At 38.4% G+C, this 17,339-nt stretch overlaps 1 protein-coding gene across 1 annotated transcript in view; it reads right to left on the bottom strand.

Annotated features, from left to right (window-relative positions):
* smarca2 (SWI/SNF related, matrix associated, actin dependent regulator of chromatin, subfamily a, member 2) overlaps nucleotides 1-4,847 on the bottom strand; it is a 47,100-nt gene extending 42,253 nt beyond the window's left edge. The window contains exons 1-5 of the mRNA XM_018669033.2: nucleotides 4,721-4,847; nucleotides 2,755-3,018; nucleotides 2,219-2,348; nucleotides 1,393-1,860; nucleotides 432-533 (exon numbers count right to left, since the gene is read on the bottom strand). Coding sequence (XP_018524549.1) covers nucleotides 432-533; nucleotides 1,393-1,860; nucleotides 2,219-2,348; nucleotides 2,755-2,988 — 934 coding nt within the window. The 5' untranslated portion in view covers nucleotides 2,989-3,018; nucleotides 4,721-4,847. The remainder of the gene's footprint in view (nucleotides 1-431; nucleotides 534-1,392; nucleotides 1,861-2,218; nucleotides 2,349-2,754; nucleotides 3,019-4,720) is intronic.
* Between the last annotated feature and the right edge of the window lie 12,492 nt (nucleotides 4,848-17,339).

Genomic DNA, 17,339 nt, shown 5'->3' with positions numbered 1-17,339 from the left:
TTCTTACTTGTTTCTGGCTTTGAGAGAAAATTACTCTTGACCAGATGGAGCTGTCCGGATGACTAGCATCATATGCAAATTGTGTTTCGGGGTAAATTGCTCTCTTTGCAGCCGAAGATAATGTGGCATCTTCAAAGCTAGTGCTGTTACACTACATTTTAAGTCAAACTTGGTTTGCAGCATCTTTCCACTCTATTCCATGCAGCTTCAAAGAATTCATGTTAGCGTCCTTTCAAAGAGAATCTGATGCAAGACTGCACATCAAACAGCTATATGTAGCATGGTCAGTCTCAAACCTTTCGCTTTCACTCACACACTGGATTATGATGTGTGGAATGAAAAGGTGTATTGTCAGTCAAAGTTAATGCAGCTCACTGTGGCTTTCATTTCGTCTGCCATGTACACTTACATGTCTCGTACAAGGTACTTACCATCAGACCACGGCTTGGGTCCAGTGCTTTGATTGTGTCCTTGCATCACAGGGGTTGGGCAGGGACTTGATTGCGGTCCACCTATAGGTGCCATTGCCATACCTTTCAACAAGAGAAGCGTTTTATAATTATTCATCTGTCACATTATATATATATATATATATGCACCACCATTTTCCATCTCTAACCCAACGTTACTCCTGAGCATGTTTGACAGATAAAATAAGCCTGTGATCGGATGTTAGTTCTAGTTTGACACAAGTGTTTTTACTCTCTTGTTTGTTTGTTGTTTGGTTCTTGTTTCTTGTCTGTACATGATAATTTTTTTCAAGGAAAAAAACAGTTTTCTGCTTCTCAAAATGTTTGGCTTTAGCTTTCTGTTTACTATCATTGTAAAATGGATACATTTATGTTTGATGGATATTTTTCACTATTAATCGATTAATTGTAAAAATAATCATAGTAATTTACAATGATGATAATACTAGTTAGTTGCAGTCCTAAAATATTTTGAACTGATGCTCCTTATATAATACAATATAAAAGTTACATGCCCAAACATGATAAGATATGAGAATATAATCATTTCTGTTTTTGGATGGAACAAATAATCACTGTATTACCTATCACTTAGATAGTAATAAATATGTAAACATATAAATCACATTATTTCCATGATATCAATGGTTTCCAACACTTTTTGACAGATATCACATTTCTAAATGTTAGCAGAAGCCACCGCAAAAAGATATTTACAGAAATTAGCTAGTTTCTTTGACACTGAAATGTTGACCAAGGCCATGTTCAGGTGTCTCTGACACCTGAAAATTATTTGGATATGAAAATCTTGAATTTATCAGGTCTAGACAACAAAGTCTAGACTGATTTGGTTGCTCATAATAAAGCAACGCACGTTGTCTCATTGACCAGTCTGTATCACTGTGTAACTACATCTCCCTACCTGGAGGTCTGTTGTAAGGACTAGCACTAGGTGCCGGCTGCTGCTGCTGCTGCTGCTGCTGTTGCTGTTGTTGCTGTTGTTGTTGTTGCTGCTGCTGCTGCTGCTGCTGCTGCTGTTGCATTGTGGGTAGGCTCCTCTTGCCCTGAACAGCCAGTTGAAGGTTTTCAGGAAGAGGTTGCCCGCGGCCCAGGATTTTGTAGGCCAGGATCTGAGCTCTGAGCTGCTGCAGCTGGACTGGGCTGAAAGCAGAAGGTCCTCGCCCCTGCTGGCCCATGTTGGACATGTTGGACATGTTGGACATGTTGGACATGTTGGGCATGCCACCCTGGGGATCCATGGGCATCATAGGGCCTGACTGGGAGGGAGGCATGTGGGGTGGTGTAGGTCCCCCACCTCCTCCACCTCCTGACATGGGGCTAGAAGCATGCTCGTGGACACCCATGGGGGATGGATGAGGGGACATGTATCCTGGAGTAAACAGGAAGGAGTTTTAATTCTACCCAAAATTCACATTAGCACCTTGAAGGCAGTGGTTCCCAACCTAGGGATCAGAGCTCATCTAAGGGCTTGTACAATAAGTCAAAGGAGTTCACAAGATTATTAACAAGACAGAGAAGCAAAAAAGACAGCGTGAGAAGGAATAATTTGGTTGATCTGGTTATATTCTGTAGACATAAAAGTTTGGGAACCACTGCCTTACAGTGCTGATTAAATTTCTGATCTTCCTGAGCAAAAAAGTTTCCTTGTTAGTAACTTAAATTTAAAAAAAATTCAGCCTGCTTAGAATCCCACTGCTTTTAGTTTTAAAAATAAAGCCATACAATACCTTGACTGTGCTGGTCCATGGGACTCTGTGGAGGCCCCATTCCACTATGCAGAGATCTCATCCCTACACCTTTCATGTGGCCAAAGTGGATCGCGTCTGCCATTGTCTTATCATTCATCCCCTCCATGGGCTAAAAAATAAATTATTTATGGTCAAAACTTATTCACTGTATACAACACACCCCCCTCCTAAAGTGTACTTTATAACACAACTGTGTAATCAACATCTACAACTGGCATCTGTGATGAAATTTAAAATACCAATACTGATGATATTCAAGGAAAATTACAAAGAGCAAAATTTATCTCTCTATTCATCTTGCATCATTAGACTATCAGGGGATCAGTGAGCTGAACTGGTAGGCTAACAAATGACTGGGGACCATGCCAAAATTGTTGAGAGGCTTCAGCTGAGGGAAAAGATAAATATCTCAAAAGACCATTATTAAATACAGGAGCAGAGAGATACTCCCACTTTTAGATTCTACTATGCAGCAGTGACACCAACAGACACTTGGAGCGGTATGCACACTGTACCTTGTGCAAAGGATACATGCCGTCCTGAGAGTAATCACTTTGCCCCTGGCCCTGCATGCCATGAGGTGCATTGGGTGTCCCAGGTCCAGGACTGGGTCCCATCATACTGTGAACAGAGCCTGGTGAGGGGTCTGGTCCTGGGCTGGGGCCCAAGATGGGCCCTGGGGATAGACCTGCCCCCGGAGAAGGGCCAGGATGGGACATACCACCTGATGTGTCTGAGGGGGTGGACATCTACTGAACTGCTGGCGGGATACCAGACAGCTTCAGGGGGGAAAAAAGAAGGATGTGATTTTAATGCCATGAAAACAACTCCACGATAAAATTTAAAATGGTTTAACAACCGCTGCTTAAACTTCTTTCTGAGCAGCATTTCACATTATGCTTATTGATGCTTACAATTACAAAAAATCGAGGGGAAAAACACTAGAAAAATCAACTCCTCAGTAGCAATGTCAATAAAAGCTGATTCCAATTAAGTCCCAAAAAAAGTCTTTATTACACAGCTGTTTCCCTCATCAGGATTATACTGTGTAGGTGCTCATATTTCTGTTGCATTTCAGTGAACACTTTAATTTAAGTACTATACAGTAAAAACGTCTGCTTTTGGTGAACATTGTGTAAAATTGTAATATTCAGTGTTTGTCTACCTTGTCCCTTTATTACTTAAACTAATACACTTGAATGTAAATTGGGGGTGTCCTCGTGGCCTAGTAGTTATGATGTGTACCATATTGTATAAGTGACCTTAAGTGCATGCAATTCCCCCTCGTCTACCTTCTCTACTGTCAATAAAGGCAAAAATCCCCATAGAATACTGTAAACATCAGCAGTGCTTCATAAAGGCAAAGACTACATATTTGGACCTATTGCATAATTAAATCCACAGACCAACTGTGACAAGTTCTCCGAGATATTTGGGACAAGCTGCTTGCCAAATACTTTTAAGAAACTGTGCCCAAGTGCACTGTGAAAAAGGGTGGTCACACCAAACATTGATTTGATAACATTGTATGACGTTTCCGTTAAATAAAAATGAATAAAATGCCTGGCATCTATTGTTATCAATGCGGACTGCTCTGGCTGTATAAACACTAGACATCTCTCCATCCACTACAGTATCAGCCTGACTGACCACTTTTCTTTGTCAAGCTAGAAACTGCCAGTCTTCCACTCTCTCCTGTCAAAGCTCAAAGGCATAGCTGCATACCTTCACAAGACTGGCGCCCAAATGTTGATCAGTCAGCTGATCCTATTTGTCTCATCTGGCGTAACAGTTAAAATAAGTATATATTTTCTTAAGCGCAACACAATGACCCATCTCTCATTTGCTATACTGAGGCTGTCGATACCGTCATCTCTCATGACTACTGTCCATACTGTTAGCCGATTTACAGCAACGGTAACCTTTATTAAAAACAAAAATAGACATTATTCAACTTCCATAGTTAAAACAGATGTCTAATTACCAATAACATGCAGAATAAACTGCACGGTTCGAATTATATAAATCAGCTAGCTTTAACGGCATATCGTTGTTTACTGTCAACTCCTGTACAGTTCAGTTCTGTGCAACTAACTCTGACTGGATCATGGCTTCCCCAAAACTGGTGGCCATCACGGATATGCATACAAAAATCAAACTTTAGATGAAAGTCAGTGCTGCTGACACGGCCTTAGCGATATTTATAGAGACAGAGATAAACGTTAACGTCAAATTTAGAAAGTCACGGTTTTACAGAATAAACACTATAGACGTTTTTCGGCGTTCTGCCGCGCTCGATCGTCGGGGAACTTGGCTAACGGCTAACTGACGCTAACGAGCTAAGCAACTAGCCTGCTAGCTCTGGTTAGAGACTCTCCAGCTACCGAACTGTGTCCTGTCAGAAAGTTTGGACAGTTAGCAGAACGCTGAGTAGTCACATGCCAACGTTTATGAAATATGAAGTGGCGTTAGTCGATTTACCTTCCGGCTGAACTGAAACTGCTCACAATTAGATGAAAATATTATAATGTTTCTTCAAAATATGACTGCTGTCCATAAGTTCACTCCCCCTCCGTGTTGTTTTGCTGACATGCTAAAGTTTTTTCTGTGTCGCCATTACTGATTTGTCAATGTCACCGGAAATCCCTCCTACCTTCACGTTGATTGGCTGGATGACACGTCAATCATCTTACTTTGTTTCTTGGGCGTGTAGATCATGGTGTAGCTGCAACTTTCCGGTAGAGTGGCCATGACTGCAAACAAGGCGAGAACACTGATGTAAAGGTTTATTACAAACTTTGAGCTCTTATTTGGACCGGAAACCATAATGAAATTAAAGTAATACTGTAATTACTGGTGTTTAATGGTGTTTAAAGTGATTAACACCATTGCAACTGGGAAATAGGTTTTGATCTGCTACCACTGCTAAACCATCTTCCTGCTTTTAACAATTAATAAATACATCCTATTTATTAATATAGGTAGGTTAGTGTAGATTAGCGGAATGCAACAAAGTTTGCAAACAAAGTTTTAGGCACAAAAAGTAAAGTGATGATGCTCTCAACAATAATACTGATCAGTTTTATGACTGTGTGTTTGGGCTCATTGTCTTGCTGCAGAATGAATTTGGGACAGATCACATGCTTTCTGATGATACTGAGTGATGAATAAGTATTTCAAACATCTAAAGTGCATGAAACTTGTAGCCTACTTTACTTGAGTATATTAGTTTTTTCATCTATTCCACATTTGTTTGTGCACCACTGCAGTTATTTAACAGCATTACTAGTTACTTTGCAATTTTACATACAAAATCTATAACAAGCTTATAAAATAAACTACTCAACTTCATATAAGTTAGCACCATAGTAATCCATAACACTGATTGATGGGGGTTTCTGATGCATGATGAGCACTTTACAACTAGTACACAAATGGAATCATGACACTGGGCTATTCAGTTTATGCAACAGCTAAACATCGACAAAAAAAGGAATTTTGTGCACCCTTAAGCAAAACATTACCAAAGCAAAATAAATGGGGAAAAAAGAATTTAAGTGCTTAATCAAATCACTCAATCAAATATGACTGTTTGTATATTTCTAAATTCATCATCATCATCATCAACAACAGGTGAAGTCACAGAAAACTGGTTCTCCGACTATTTCACCCTGTGTGAGCATCATATAGGCTACAATGGATGTTGAAACAAATAAATACCAAACAAAGTAAGGTTATACATATTATTTTTAATTGTAAAGCCACATAATGAACTTTTCAGAGGGAAACCCTGAGGCTGAAATGTTGTAGAACATCTGTGCTCATCTGTGCAGTATTCAAAGTGAACACAAGATGGCAGCAGTGACCACCAGTTGCCTCAGTAAACTGTCATCAGCCGCTCTGTGCTGAAACTAACACCTGGCAGGTAATGACTTACCACAGACATCTGAGCAAACAAACATGTCAAGTCCAGGGTGATTTAGTGTCAGCCCACATTTACATACATGACTTGGTAAGTCTGATGATAGCATTGTGGAGTCTCAAAGGCAATCCATGCAAATAACACACAGGTTTAGTCAAGCTCCATTTGCATCCTTCTGATATCAGAAGCTTTGTTTTGTTTTCAATATGATAAGGTAAAGCTGTTACTGAACATTTATTTGTTTAACTCAACAGAGATATTATTCTATCTATACTGGTTTTTTTTATATAGTACAGTTCATAATTTGTCTGCATTTGCATCAAGTGTATCTTGTCTAAATTAATTTAAATAAACTAGAAGCTGTTTTATGTTGACATGAATTTGTTTCTCGGCAGCCTCTCTCGGATTAAGCTTTTGTATTTTAAAATCACACATGGAAATAAATCTTTTAAATGTCTTATTGGCTCCATTTTACACACCCACACTGTACTGGATGCTGTAGTATGGTACTGACAGGCTTCTGCTTTAGGGAAGAAAAGATATATGCTGCAGAAAATAATGTTTGTGAAATCTTCAACAATTTGTGTGGGTAAATACAGTGTCCACCAACTTAATAATTATTTTAAGACCATTTTTGCACAACTTGAGTGTGTGTTTATATCTAGGCCACTGAATTTCTGAAAAGCAACACATATCAAGTATGAGCAGTATTCAAAACTAACATATGACATTTTAAATCTCTTAATTTCAATTGGAGCATGCTGGTACATGCATCTGTCTATCTCTGGGCAATGACACTTCAATGACCCTGTCAGACATTCAAAGCGTTCTATCCCACCAGCCCAGCATTTGAATACCTCACAGATCAATAAACAAAGCGCCAATTTAAACTTTGATCTTGACTTCCCCTCCTCAACAATTCTGCCCTTTCTTATATGTCTCCATAGAGGATGTGCACAGGGTTCCTGAATGTAAATTTTACCCAAATAAACAAACCTAATTAACTTTGTGGTTAAAACCGCCACCCCCTTCAGATTCACCGAGCCAGGAAAGGGCTCGCCCGCAGTCATTTGGCAGTGAAAGGACTAGTGGTTGTGGCTTCCATTCACCTTGAAACCCTCTGTAAAAGGCTCAGGTGAATCACTGGCATGACATTTTATTCAAAGTCTACAGGTTTTTAAATAGTGGGGCTGAACAATGGAACACGCATTTACAGATGTAAAGAAGATCCCTTGAATTTTTTTTGATAAAAGCCCTTTTTGCCTTTTTCCTCTGTAAAGGCAAGATAAAATAAATCTAGCCTGAATCTGAATCAGGATGCTTTGAAAATGTGAAGATAATAACACTCTGTACTTTACTTACATACTTGTGTGAAATAATACTGAAGAAAATGCCCTTTGCATTTAGTTGTTATTTTAATTTAATTTAGTTTAATTAATTTAAAAGAGCTAAAATAATTAGTCAATGTATTGATTATTGAACAAATGAGAGAGACTGTCATTCCTCAGAAAGTTATCTACAGCCGGATTTTTTATTTTATTTTATTTTTAACATCTGTTCCTGTTTTAATTAGTGTGTTTGTGAGTGTGAGGATTGCTCTGCGTGACTGGCTCTTCTTGTTGTCTTGTGTAAACTGTATAATGTGTTCCTGGGTCACAATTGCAAAAGAAGCTTACACAAACATAATGCATAAATAATTTTCTTCATTTATATAGTATAGTATTTATGTAGTATATGAATACTATAGTATTCATGTAGTATTAATACTATTGTGTTTATTGTGATTATTACTGCTTTCGATTGAAAATGGACTGAATGATTAACTAGTTTATTTTGAAATAATTAAAGATTTAATTTTAAACAATTAAAGAATTCTAAAAGTATATTCTTATCCCTCTGTGAATAAAATAGGAAAGTAAAACAAACTACACACCAAGTGAAGCATTCAGTAAATAAAGATACTTCACCTTTCTGTCTATAAAGACCCTGGTGTTTTAATGAAAATAAATAAATAAAATAGTAACAAACACATCATTAATTAAATTTCCAGTTAGTCTGAAACACAAAAATGAAGGTTTTGGAAATATCAAACAATATTAAAATTGTTGTGGGTCTTTGATTAAATATTTTAAAATATATTATTCATATATTTCTGGAACAAGTTATTTGGCATAATTTAAATAACAGTAGGTAGGTAATACCTGCCCTTAATTTTTAAAAGTTTGTCAGACTAACAGACACACAAACACAGTTGAGAATGCACTGTGTTGCACAGGTGTGAGCAAACAAAGGGTGTGTTATAATTAGTTTTACATGAGCCATATTTGGCAGCGAGCTGTTTGCTTTTACTCTGTGTTATCTGAGATCCCCATTTGAATAACCAATGCTTACATTGTGGTACACTTATTTTATTACTGAGTCAGATGATGGAGCGGCTGTCTAAACAGTAGAGAAGCGTGGCGGCAAATAATTCAAAGGGCATGTTTGGTGCATAACAGTTTACATTAGATTTGTCTCTACTTGTATATGTAAGTTTTTATTACAGTAAATATTTCATACAAATTATCATTGATATTAGCAGCTGAAAGGACATTTTCCTCTTCCTTGCTGTCTTTTTTTTTCACATCTATTTCCCCTTTCTTCTGCCTGTCTTTTTCCATTTCTATAACTTATTTTTCTCCTTATTTTATCTTCATCTTCAGCTTGTACAGTACTCATTTTTCTGCTAATTATGCCTCAGCTTCTGGCTCACACCAAAATTCTTTGTGATAATTGCTAACAACAGAGCTAACCCAATTAGTGGTAGTTACTCACAATATCTCTCCAAGATCCTTTTTATTTTCTCTTTACTGGTCCAATTATTTCCCCCAATGCCATTCTGTTCTTGGTTTCTACATCACTTCAATCGATAAAGAGCAACTGAAGAGGAAAAAAGCTCTAAGAGCTTGCTAACTAACAGTTAGCAACTGTTTCTGATAATAATTAGCGAGCTAGTTAGCTCAGTCGCAGTTCATTTAAAAGTTGTATTTTGCTGTCTTCAAATTGAACTTGTGTGCATGTGGTTACTACAAGGGAAATCAAGTGTGCTTGGTGTTCAAGTGGTTAAGTTGTGAAAACACAGCTGCTAGGCGTTGGTAACAGGGACGCTCATATCAATGCTAATATTTATGATACTATCAGAAGCTACGGAGGCTAACAGTTTAGCAAGCTAGCAGGCAGATAAGATAGCGTCCTCCATTTTGGAATCTCCAGCTCTCCATTCACTGTTGAGATGGTTTAGGTCCTTTTCACAGCAGACATTTTGGCTCTTCATGGTAAGAAAAGTAGTAAGAGTAAATGTAAATGTAATTCAGTCATCGTTACATTTACTATTCACACATTTGCTCCTCCAGTCAGAATGTCAAAGGTTGAAGTAGATGATTTGCTTTACTTTGCACCTAGAAAAAAGTCGATTTTATGACAAAATTTAGCCATTTTATTCTTGATCCTTTTTTCAACTTTTCAATTGTCAATAATCAATTATTCGCCAATTAGTTATAGTATTTCTGTTTCATCACTATTTGTAGTAGTAGTGATAATAACAGAAGTACCTCAAGTGTTAGATAGTATGGCTCTTTCTATTGATCTTTATGACATTCTTAAGTTATTGGTGTTTTAAGTGTCCTCAAAAGTTATTGGGTATAACATTACAGAGCCATCCACATTCACACAGACTGTTGGAAAAAACAGGCATTTAGTGTCTGCATGATTGACTTTTGGATCTCTGAAGTGTCCAGTTTGGCCCCAGCTGCTGTGTCGTCTCAGTAAATGATTTCCTAAACATCATTCTTGGCCAGCTGGCCGCTCTTTCTCTCTCTCTGTCTTTGCTTTATTCCCTGGCCCTCTGACCAGTGTTTGTTATTTCTCTCTTCAAGTGCTTCTCATGAAAGGAAAACTTCTGCAGGATTTACGGGCAGGTGCACCATGCCCTCCTCCATTACTCCACCCTCAATTTCTGCCTGCCAGTGCTCAATTTTGCGAGTGCAGCTTTTGAGCACTCTCAAGGGACTGGTGTCTGGTCCAGAGCAACGGTGCTGAGATCTTTTTCCAAGATGGTGCCGGGGTCATGTAGGAGGCTGAGAAGAGAGGAAATGCTGTCAGAGGAAGCCTCTTTGTAGTTGCCTGTGTTGCAGGTGTTCTGCCATTCATTGTTAAAGCATGCTGCTTAATATTACAACCTGCCTGACATCTGGTGACCTGGACTGGACCAAAGCAGCAGAATGATGATCAGCGATAGCCCTGCCTGATAATATCTTCTGACAGATTACACATAAGCACAGATGTTGATTATCATCAGATGGTGTGTAAGCAGTTTGTACAATCTGTTCTGTAATCTGATGGAATAATCTGTAATATACTTTTGTAAATAAATGCATTCTTTACTTCATGTTATCAACAGAATTAACAAGTCTTCCAAATTAAACGACAATACTTTGTTTGTCTTCCCTCCAGCACAACATATATAAGCATTTTTTCTGATCTGATGCCCCCATTGAGAGGACAATAACAGTTGTTGGTGTCTTACAAAATGTAAAATGTTTTTCTTATCTTACAGCTGTATGGTGTAAGGTTTAGGTAGTTTTAGGTACAAAAATGACTTGGTTTTACTATTACTTAAGGTTAGGGGACCTTTGTCGACGTGGTTAAAACAATATCTAGGGAAAGGTTGTGATCAGGGTTGAAAGAAACCTGACTGCAGTAGGAAATAGGATGCGAACCTTGTCCCTCTGTGGCTCTATAGACCCAAAAAGCACCTGGATAGACAGACATTTCTCCAAAGACTAACACTGTAAATAAGACGTCTGTAAAACGTCTCAAACTAGCCGATATATTCATGTCAGCCTTCCACCATAATATGGCATATTTTTGGTATTGCTGATATTTATTTAATGTTTGTGTATTTATTCATAAACTAACTGTGCAACCATATGCTGTGAAGAAAATGTGTCTGATTGAAGTAGAGAATAGTCAGCCAACTACAAACTCCATCAAACCAGGAAAAAGACGAACAATCTGTCCCAAAAGTTTCTTTTGACAGGTGATTTCTGGGAGGTAAAGTGCAGCACAAAAAAAAACTGAAAAGAAATTGAAAAGGACGATGAGTTTCAGCAGCAGCAAATACAACACATTTAACATTTTACTGTAACTTTTCAAACTAAAAAGAAACTCCGATACATGTCTGTTAATGACATCTGTAATTGAGTTGTGTCCACTTCTTTCACCACAGGTTGAAGTTGGATGAAACAGATGAAACAGGGCTGAATGGTTAGTTTGGCTCTTTTTACCCAAATGTATTTCCAGCTCTTTCAACTTGTAGCAGAGCCGAAGCTGAAAGTGCAAAGGCAGCATGTGTTTTGAACTTGTCACAGTGAATCGCCGCAGCTCAGGGGGTGATGAAGTCAGGCCTGAATACCTGCCCACCATCAGCGCATGGTGAGCATCTGTGAGCTGTTAAGACCACTTCATCTTAACCACATCCACAGGAATGAGGTTAGTGGTGTGAAGGTGTAAAGAAAGGTACAATATGTCGGTCTGTATTAAAGAAATGTGTCTGATGCTGTGCGGCCCTTCAGTTTTGGAGAAGAAAATGTATTTTGTTTTGGTAGTTCCACTTTAAATAGATGTAGAAACACAAGCTGCTGAAGAATGGTTTACTATGGTATGTGTGGCATGGTGGGACTAATTGCTTGTTTCAACTCTTAAAAGTCATATACAAAAACTGAAGTGTAGAAGGAAGTTACAGGTTGTGGCAAAGAAATTGGTTTTGGTTCTAATTAAACACATGAGATTTAATATCTGATATAAGGTGTTGGTAGATGGATGTTGTTACCTTCAGACAGAGCCAGGCTAGCTGTTTTCCCTGTTTCTTTGTGCTAAGCTAACCAGCTGTTGACTTTAGCTACATATTTACTGCACATGAGAGTTATATTGCCTCACTCTCACTTTTCAAAACTTAATCCCACAAATTCACACAGAAATTTTTAAGCCAGTAAAGTATTTACTGTTTACCACATCATCGAGGACAAACTGCACTCAACAACTTTCCAAAAATATTTATTACATGAAACATTTCTTGTCTTGCTATGTAGAGCAAAGTGAAATGTTTGATATTGACAGTGACACTTAGAGAGTTGAAATGTTTGAGAGTGGACAAGCAGCTTTGTGAAACGTCCCGCGAGACTGGCTTTAAACAGAGCCATGCTACATCAATCTGGAAATCTGAAAAGAACTGGCATCCATTGTTTGACCATCCTGACAGAAATGATATATTATGTTATTATGTGGTATATTTTCACATTTTGACCTCTGTGTAAACTCTGCTCCTCTTGCCCCTATGTGTACTGAACAGTCCATCATATTTCTCTTGTCTGTCTGGTTTGTTGGGGTTTGTCTGTCTCTGTTTCTTTCTTTCATTTCACTATTTGTTGTCAGGTTGCAGCCATTGTACTGTATCTATTTATTTGTTATTTCTGATTGGTCTTTTTTAACAAAACTATTTGATCTAATTTTATTTGCATGCGTTTCTTTGTGTTTATTGTTAATTGTTGCAAACATGTGGAGGTGAAGAAAAGAATTAAAAAAGTGGCACTTTTTTAAATGTACACTCACATTGTATTAGTATTAGGTGTTCATATGGGTTATCACTTGCTGTAATGCACACCATTCTTATCAGAGTTAACAGAGCGTAAGTAGAAGATGATGTATGTTTTGTCAGCCCTGTGCCATTTGACAGGTTTCGAGGCTTAACCCATTACTGAGGTAACGACAGATGAGTTTTTGACAAACAGGATCAGGCGATGCGTTCAGATACATCAGCCTTCATCTTTTCACTGGAGACTCAGGGCTCACTTTGAGAGAACAATACCAGAGATAAGTATTTAGTTGTTGAGTCCAAGCCCGTGGTATTTCACCTGGCACTGTAGACGAAAGCCCATTGACAGCGATGGCTGCCGCCCTGCGCTGCAATTAATATGGGATTCCTCTGCTCACAAAGAGCTTGTCAAAGTGCCCCACCTCTCTCCTCTCAGGCTTTTCACAATGCAAATCCCCTCGCTATTCTCTGGGCTGCAGTTAAAGGCCTCCACCACACATTCAAAAGGCATTTTTCCTTCTCTGTCTCTCCCTCTTACTCTTGCAACAGATGTGTATGTAACTTTTTCACCCTGGACAGGAATCTTGTGATGACTTGTTGTTGCTCACAAACAGATTGGCCTGTCATATTTGTCAGGCTCATGTTTTGTTATGGTATTAAGCAGAGAGAACATTCACAGGATAATCTGAGCGGAGTCAGTGATGTTCGGTGGTTGGGTCATATCCAAACTGCTTCTTCTCTGTAACCTCTCCAAGCTGCTAATCTTTCCCCCGATCATATGGATTATATTAATGTGCAAAGCCTGTCTCTATTAATATCTGTGCCATTGTCCAGTCTTTTTCTAAGTGTGAGCAAATGTTTCCAGGAGTATATGTAGTTAAGTACTGTACTTTACTTATTTCCATTTTATGCTACTTTGTATTGAACGTTTTACTCTGTAACATTTATTTAACAGCTTCAGTCAGTAGTTGCTTTCCAAATTAAAGGCACTGCACGCCCACACAGGTGTTTTTAATTAACCTGGCTGATTAGACCTCATGTCAGGTGTAAACTGGGTGAAGCTATACTTTGAATTATGGGATTTCACCAAACTCTATGCACTAAAAATGACAACTGGGAAAGTTTAACTGCTTCTACTGAGGTAGCAACTGAAGTAAAAACACCTGTGTGGGTGGAGTATGGGTGTGCATGTTCTTCAAGATTTCACATATAATGATACATACATGATACTACATGATGCATTAGTGTCGGATTATTTTTTCTGATAAAACTCACAAACTTCTATCATTTTAGAATGTAGGACTTTTAAATATACTTTGTTATCACTACTTTTTCATAAGTGAAGCACCTACAAGTGAGAATACATTTACATATCCATGTGCTTGACAAAGACAATTTAATTCTTATTTTCTGAGATGAGAAAAAAATAACAAAATCTTTACAGTTGTAGTTTATGTGCAGACAGATTTGGTTTGGCTCATGATGTAAACAATGAGGTTATGCAGACTTACTGCTTCACATTGCTGCACCCTGCACCCATCAGTTTTACCGTCAGCTCACCACCACACAGGAAAATGCAAAGTAGCTTAACTTTATTATCACCAACAGGCAATAAAGTGTTTAATAAAGGGTTAATTAAAAGTTTTTTGTTTTATGTTTTAGGAGTTTATTGCATGTCTGTTTCTGGTAGGTCTTTTGAGAGTTGTACCTCTCATACTGGTAAGTGCTGACACAGTATTTATTGAAAAAAAAAAGCTCTGAGTCCATCTTAAGTCCAAAAAAGGCAAAGAATCACGATGAATGTAGTCAAATTCTTATTTTAATGGGAGGAGTGTACGAATATGTAGCATTATGAAAAAATCTTCTCATATCTTCTCAGTAATTTATGGTTTTCATAGAAACCCACCATTAGTAGCAAAAAAGTTTTGGTCTGGCAGCAACTTCGATCTGGCTCAGCAGATTGCAGGAGTCATGGCAGACTCCAATCATCCAAGGACCATCTAATTTAGGCTCTAATTTATCAGTGTCGTAATGAGTGGGGGTGTCCCTGATTTCCTGTTGGATCTCAACTGTATCAGATCCAATAAAGACAAAAAATGCCCAAAAGAAACAAAGCTGTGGATGCTGTTAACTTCTCAGCCAAGTTTGCCCAAGTTCACTTCCCCTGAAACCCAGCTAAATATGACAGCTATATAATGTATGAGCCAAAGTGAGAGTCAGCTCACATTTGGTCGAATGTGTCAGAATGCAGCCGAGCATGGCAACACTCAGCCACAAACAGCCTCGGTCTATTTCCAATGAAAAAATGTCTTGGGATCTAACTTCCTTTCTGTATCCCAGTTGGCTTCGGCTGCTTCTGTTTCCAGTCTGCCATGTTGTCCCATAATGCCGCAGTAATTAACCACAAATTAAATCAGATCAGGCACCAGCAGGTCAAACTGGGCTGTTTGCATTTGCTCACATTTCTGTGTTCCTGTTTTTAGCTGCCAAATATAGTCAGAATAATAAAGAACGATGAAGAAATTTAAAGGTGTAGTATTAATGTTTATGCAGATTTCTCCCTATTTACATCCTGCAACACCAGAAGGTTGAGTACTGTCCATCAGACATGTGTAGACGTGATCTTTTTTTAAGGTTTTGACCATTTTTTAAACTATATATCCAGAGAACCATAACGTCAGAGCCTCCAGAAACCTTCAAAAACAGAACCGTCTGTTCCATCTTATGGAAAAGTTATTTATGATGGTGTCATTTGTAATACATTCAAAGCCTGTATTACCCTGCTATTCATCTCCTGACAGGTTTCCGCTGAACTCGGTGTTACTCGACTGAAAAGAAAAGGCTCGCACATGAACTGAATGCCATCTTTGAGAGGTGTGCTGATCTTTTTGCTTCTATTTTTATTCAGACTCAAATAACACGAGTTACAGGAAGGAACATCTCTGAAAATCCATTTGAAAAGCCAAACATGCCTGAAATTGTCACAGTGATGCGTTTTCCAGAGGTTTAGCCGTACAGCTGGGATAAGTTTGTTCAGGCAAATTGCTGTGCGAGTCCATCAGTGAAATGTAGACAGGGCTGGCTCTGAGCCAGAGCATAGCAGGCCCACTGCAGTCATCAAGAGGAATTCGCTTTGCAGTCAAAGCAGTGAGGAGGGAATAATGATGTGACCAGTAGAAACCTGTTGATGAAAGAAGGTGAAACGTGTGAACACTGTCAGTAAAACCCAGTGGCCGACTGCCATTTTAACACTGCAGAGAAACACTTAAAATTCAGCTTTAGTCATTGATGTCAAAATGTGCCAACTCAACAGGTTTTGTATCATTTCTTTTTACCCTCAGGGCTCTGACACATCAGGCACAAACTCTCACATCACAGGTTTCAAGCTTAATCCTGGGCGGTATATATGGGAAAATATGAATTAGATTCCAGTAAAATAAAACTGTTCAGCATGATTAAAAAAGGGGAGGATAGGTAGTTAGGGAGAATATATGGGACACAGCACCCTGAAATGATGATGTGCAACTTTTTCTTTGGTAAATCTCCCTTCATCAGTTTTCTTTCTTTAGTTTTGTAGTGCCTCAGTGTATTCTTTGCACATCTGACCAAATAAATAAAGACTTTACTTGACTTGACTTTCAGTAGCAAAAATGACCTAAAAGATCTAAATCTGGCTTTGCCGACTGGCCTGAGTAACTTTGTACTGGAGCCGTGTTTCAACTCAAATTAAATTCATAAGTCAGTTCGCTAAAGTTATAACCATACATTTGCTGCCATATATAATTAAACTGTTTCATTTTTGGTGCCAGCACATCACCAAGGTGGCCATGAATTTGTTTGGTTGATATCAGCTGCAATGAGTAGACAAAACAATGCGCTCTGAGGCAAATTAATCACAGTTACACATGCACAAAAATCATGATACTGTAATTTCAGACCACAGCCTTTTGACTGTGCAGGCTGTTTTTCCTTCATCAAAGCAGCAGAGTGCAGAATTTAACTCTTGACTATTAACTGATCAGGGCCACTTCATCTCAGCCTCAAGATTATAAGGTTCAGATTATGTGAAAACAAACAAGTTCATGACTCTATGGGAGATATTTAAGGTGATAGAGAGGGAACATACTGTATCTTTATGAATAACAACGTGCAAAAGCAGCTAGATACATAAACCAAGCTCCAAAAGGCCAAATCTTCTGTTTACACACGTCGGCACAAAAAAGCAAGCTGCTAACTTATTCAACAAAAGCCATGACAGTAAATCCAGACAAACGTCACCGTAAAGAGGAACCGCAGTCGGCTGAAACTAACAGACATATTGAGTTTGAGGCCACTTAACTGACATGCAAACTAATGTCACTCACCTCAGCAGTTTTTCTTGATTTACATAAAAAGTAAAAGTTCATTTTCATGAACATTATACATTATATTGTCAACAGCCTGTAGGATTACCTACGGTTATAATAGTGTCTGACTGGTTTTGGCTCGTGTCCAGATGTCAGGCTGATTTCTTTCACTTTTAATGGAAAATTTGTTTGTTCTCACAC

This window comes from Lates calcarifer, linkage group LG13 (genome assembly GCF_001640805.2).
Source record: "Lates calcarifer isolate ASB-BC8 linkage group LG13, TLL_Latcal_v3, whole genome shotgun sequence".
NCBI lineage: Eukaryota > Metazoa > Chordata > Actinopteri > Centropomidae > Lates > Lates calcarifer.
This window is presented reverse-complemented; position numbering and strand designations above follow the sequence as displayed.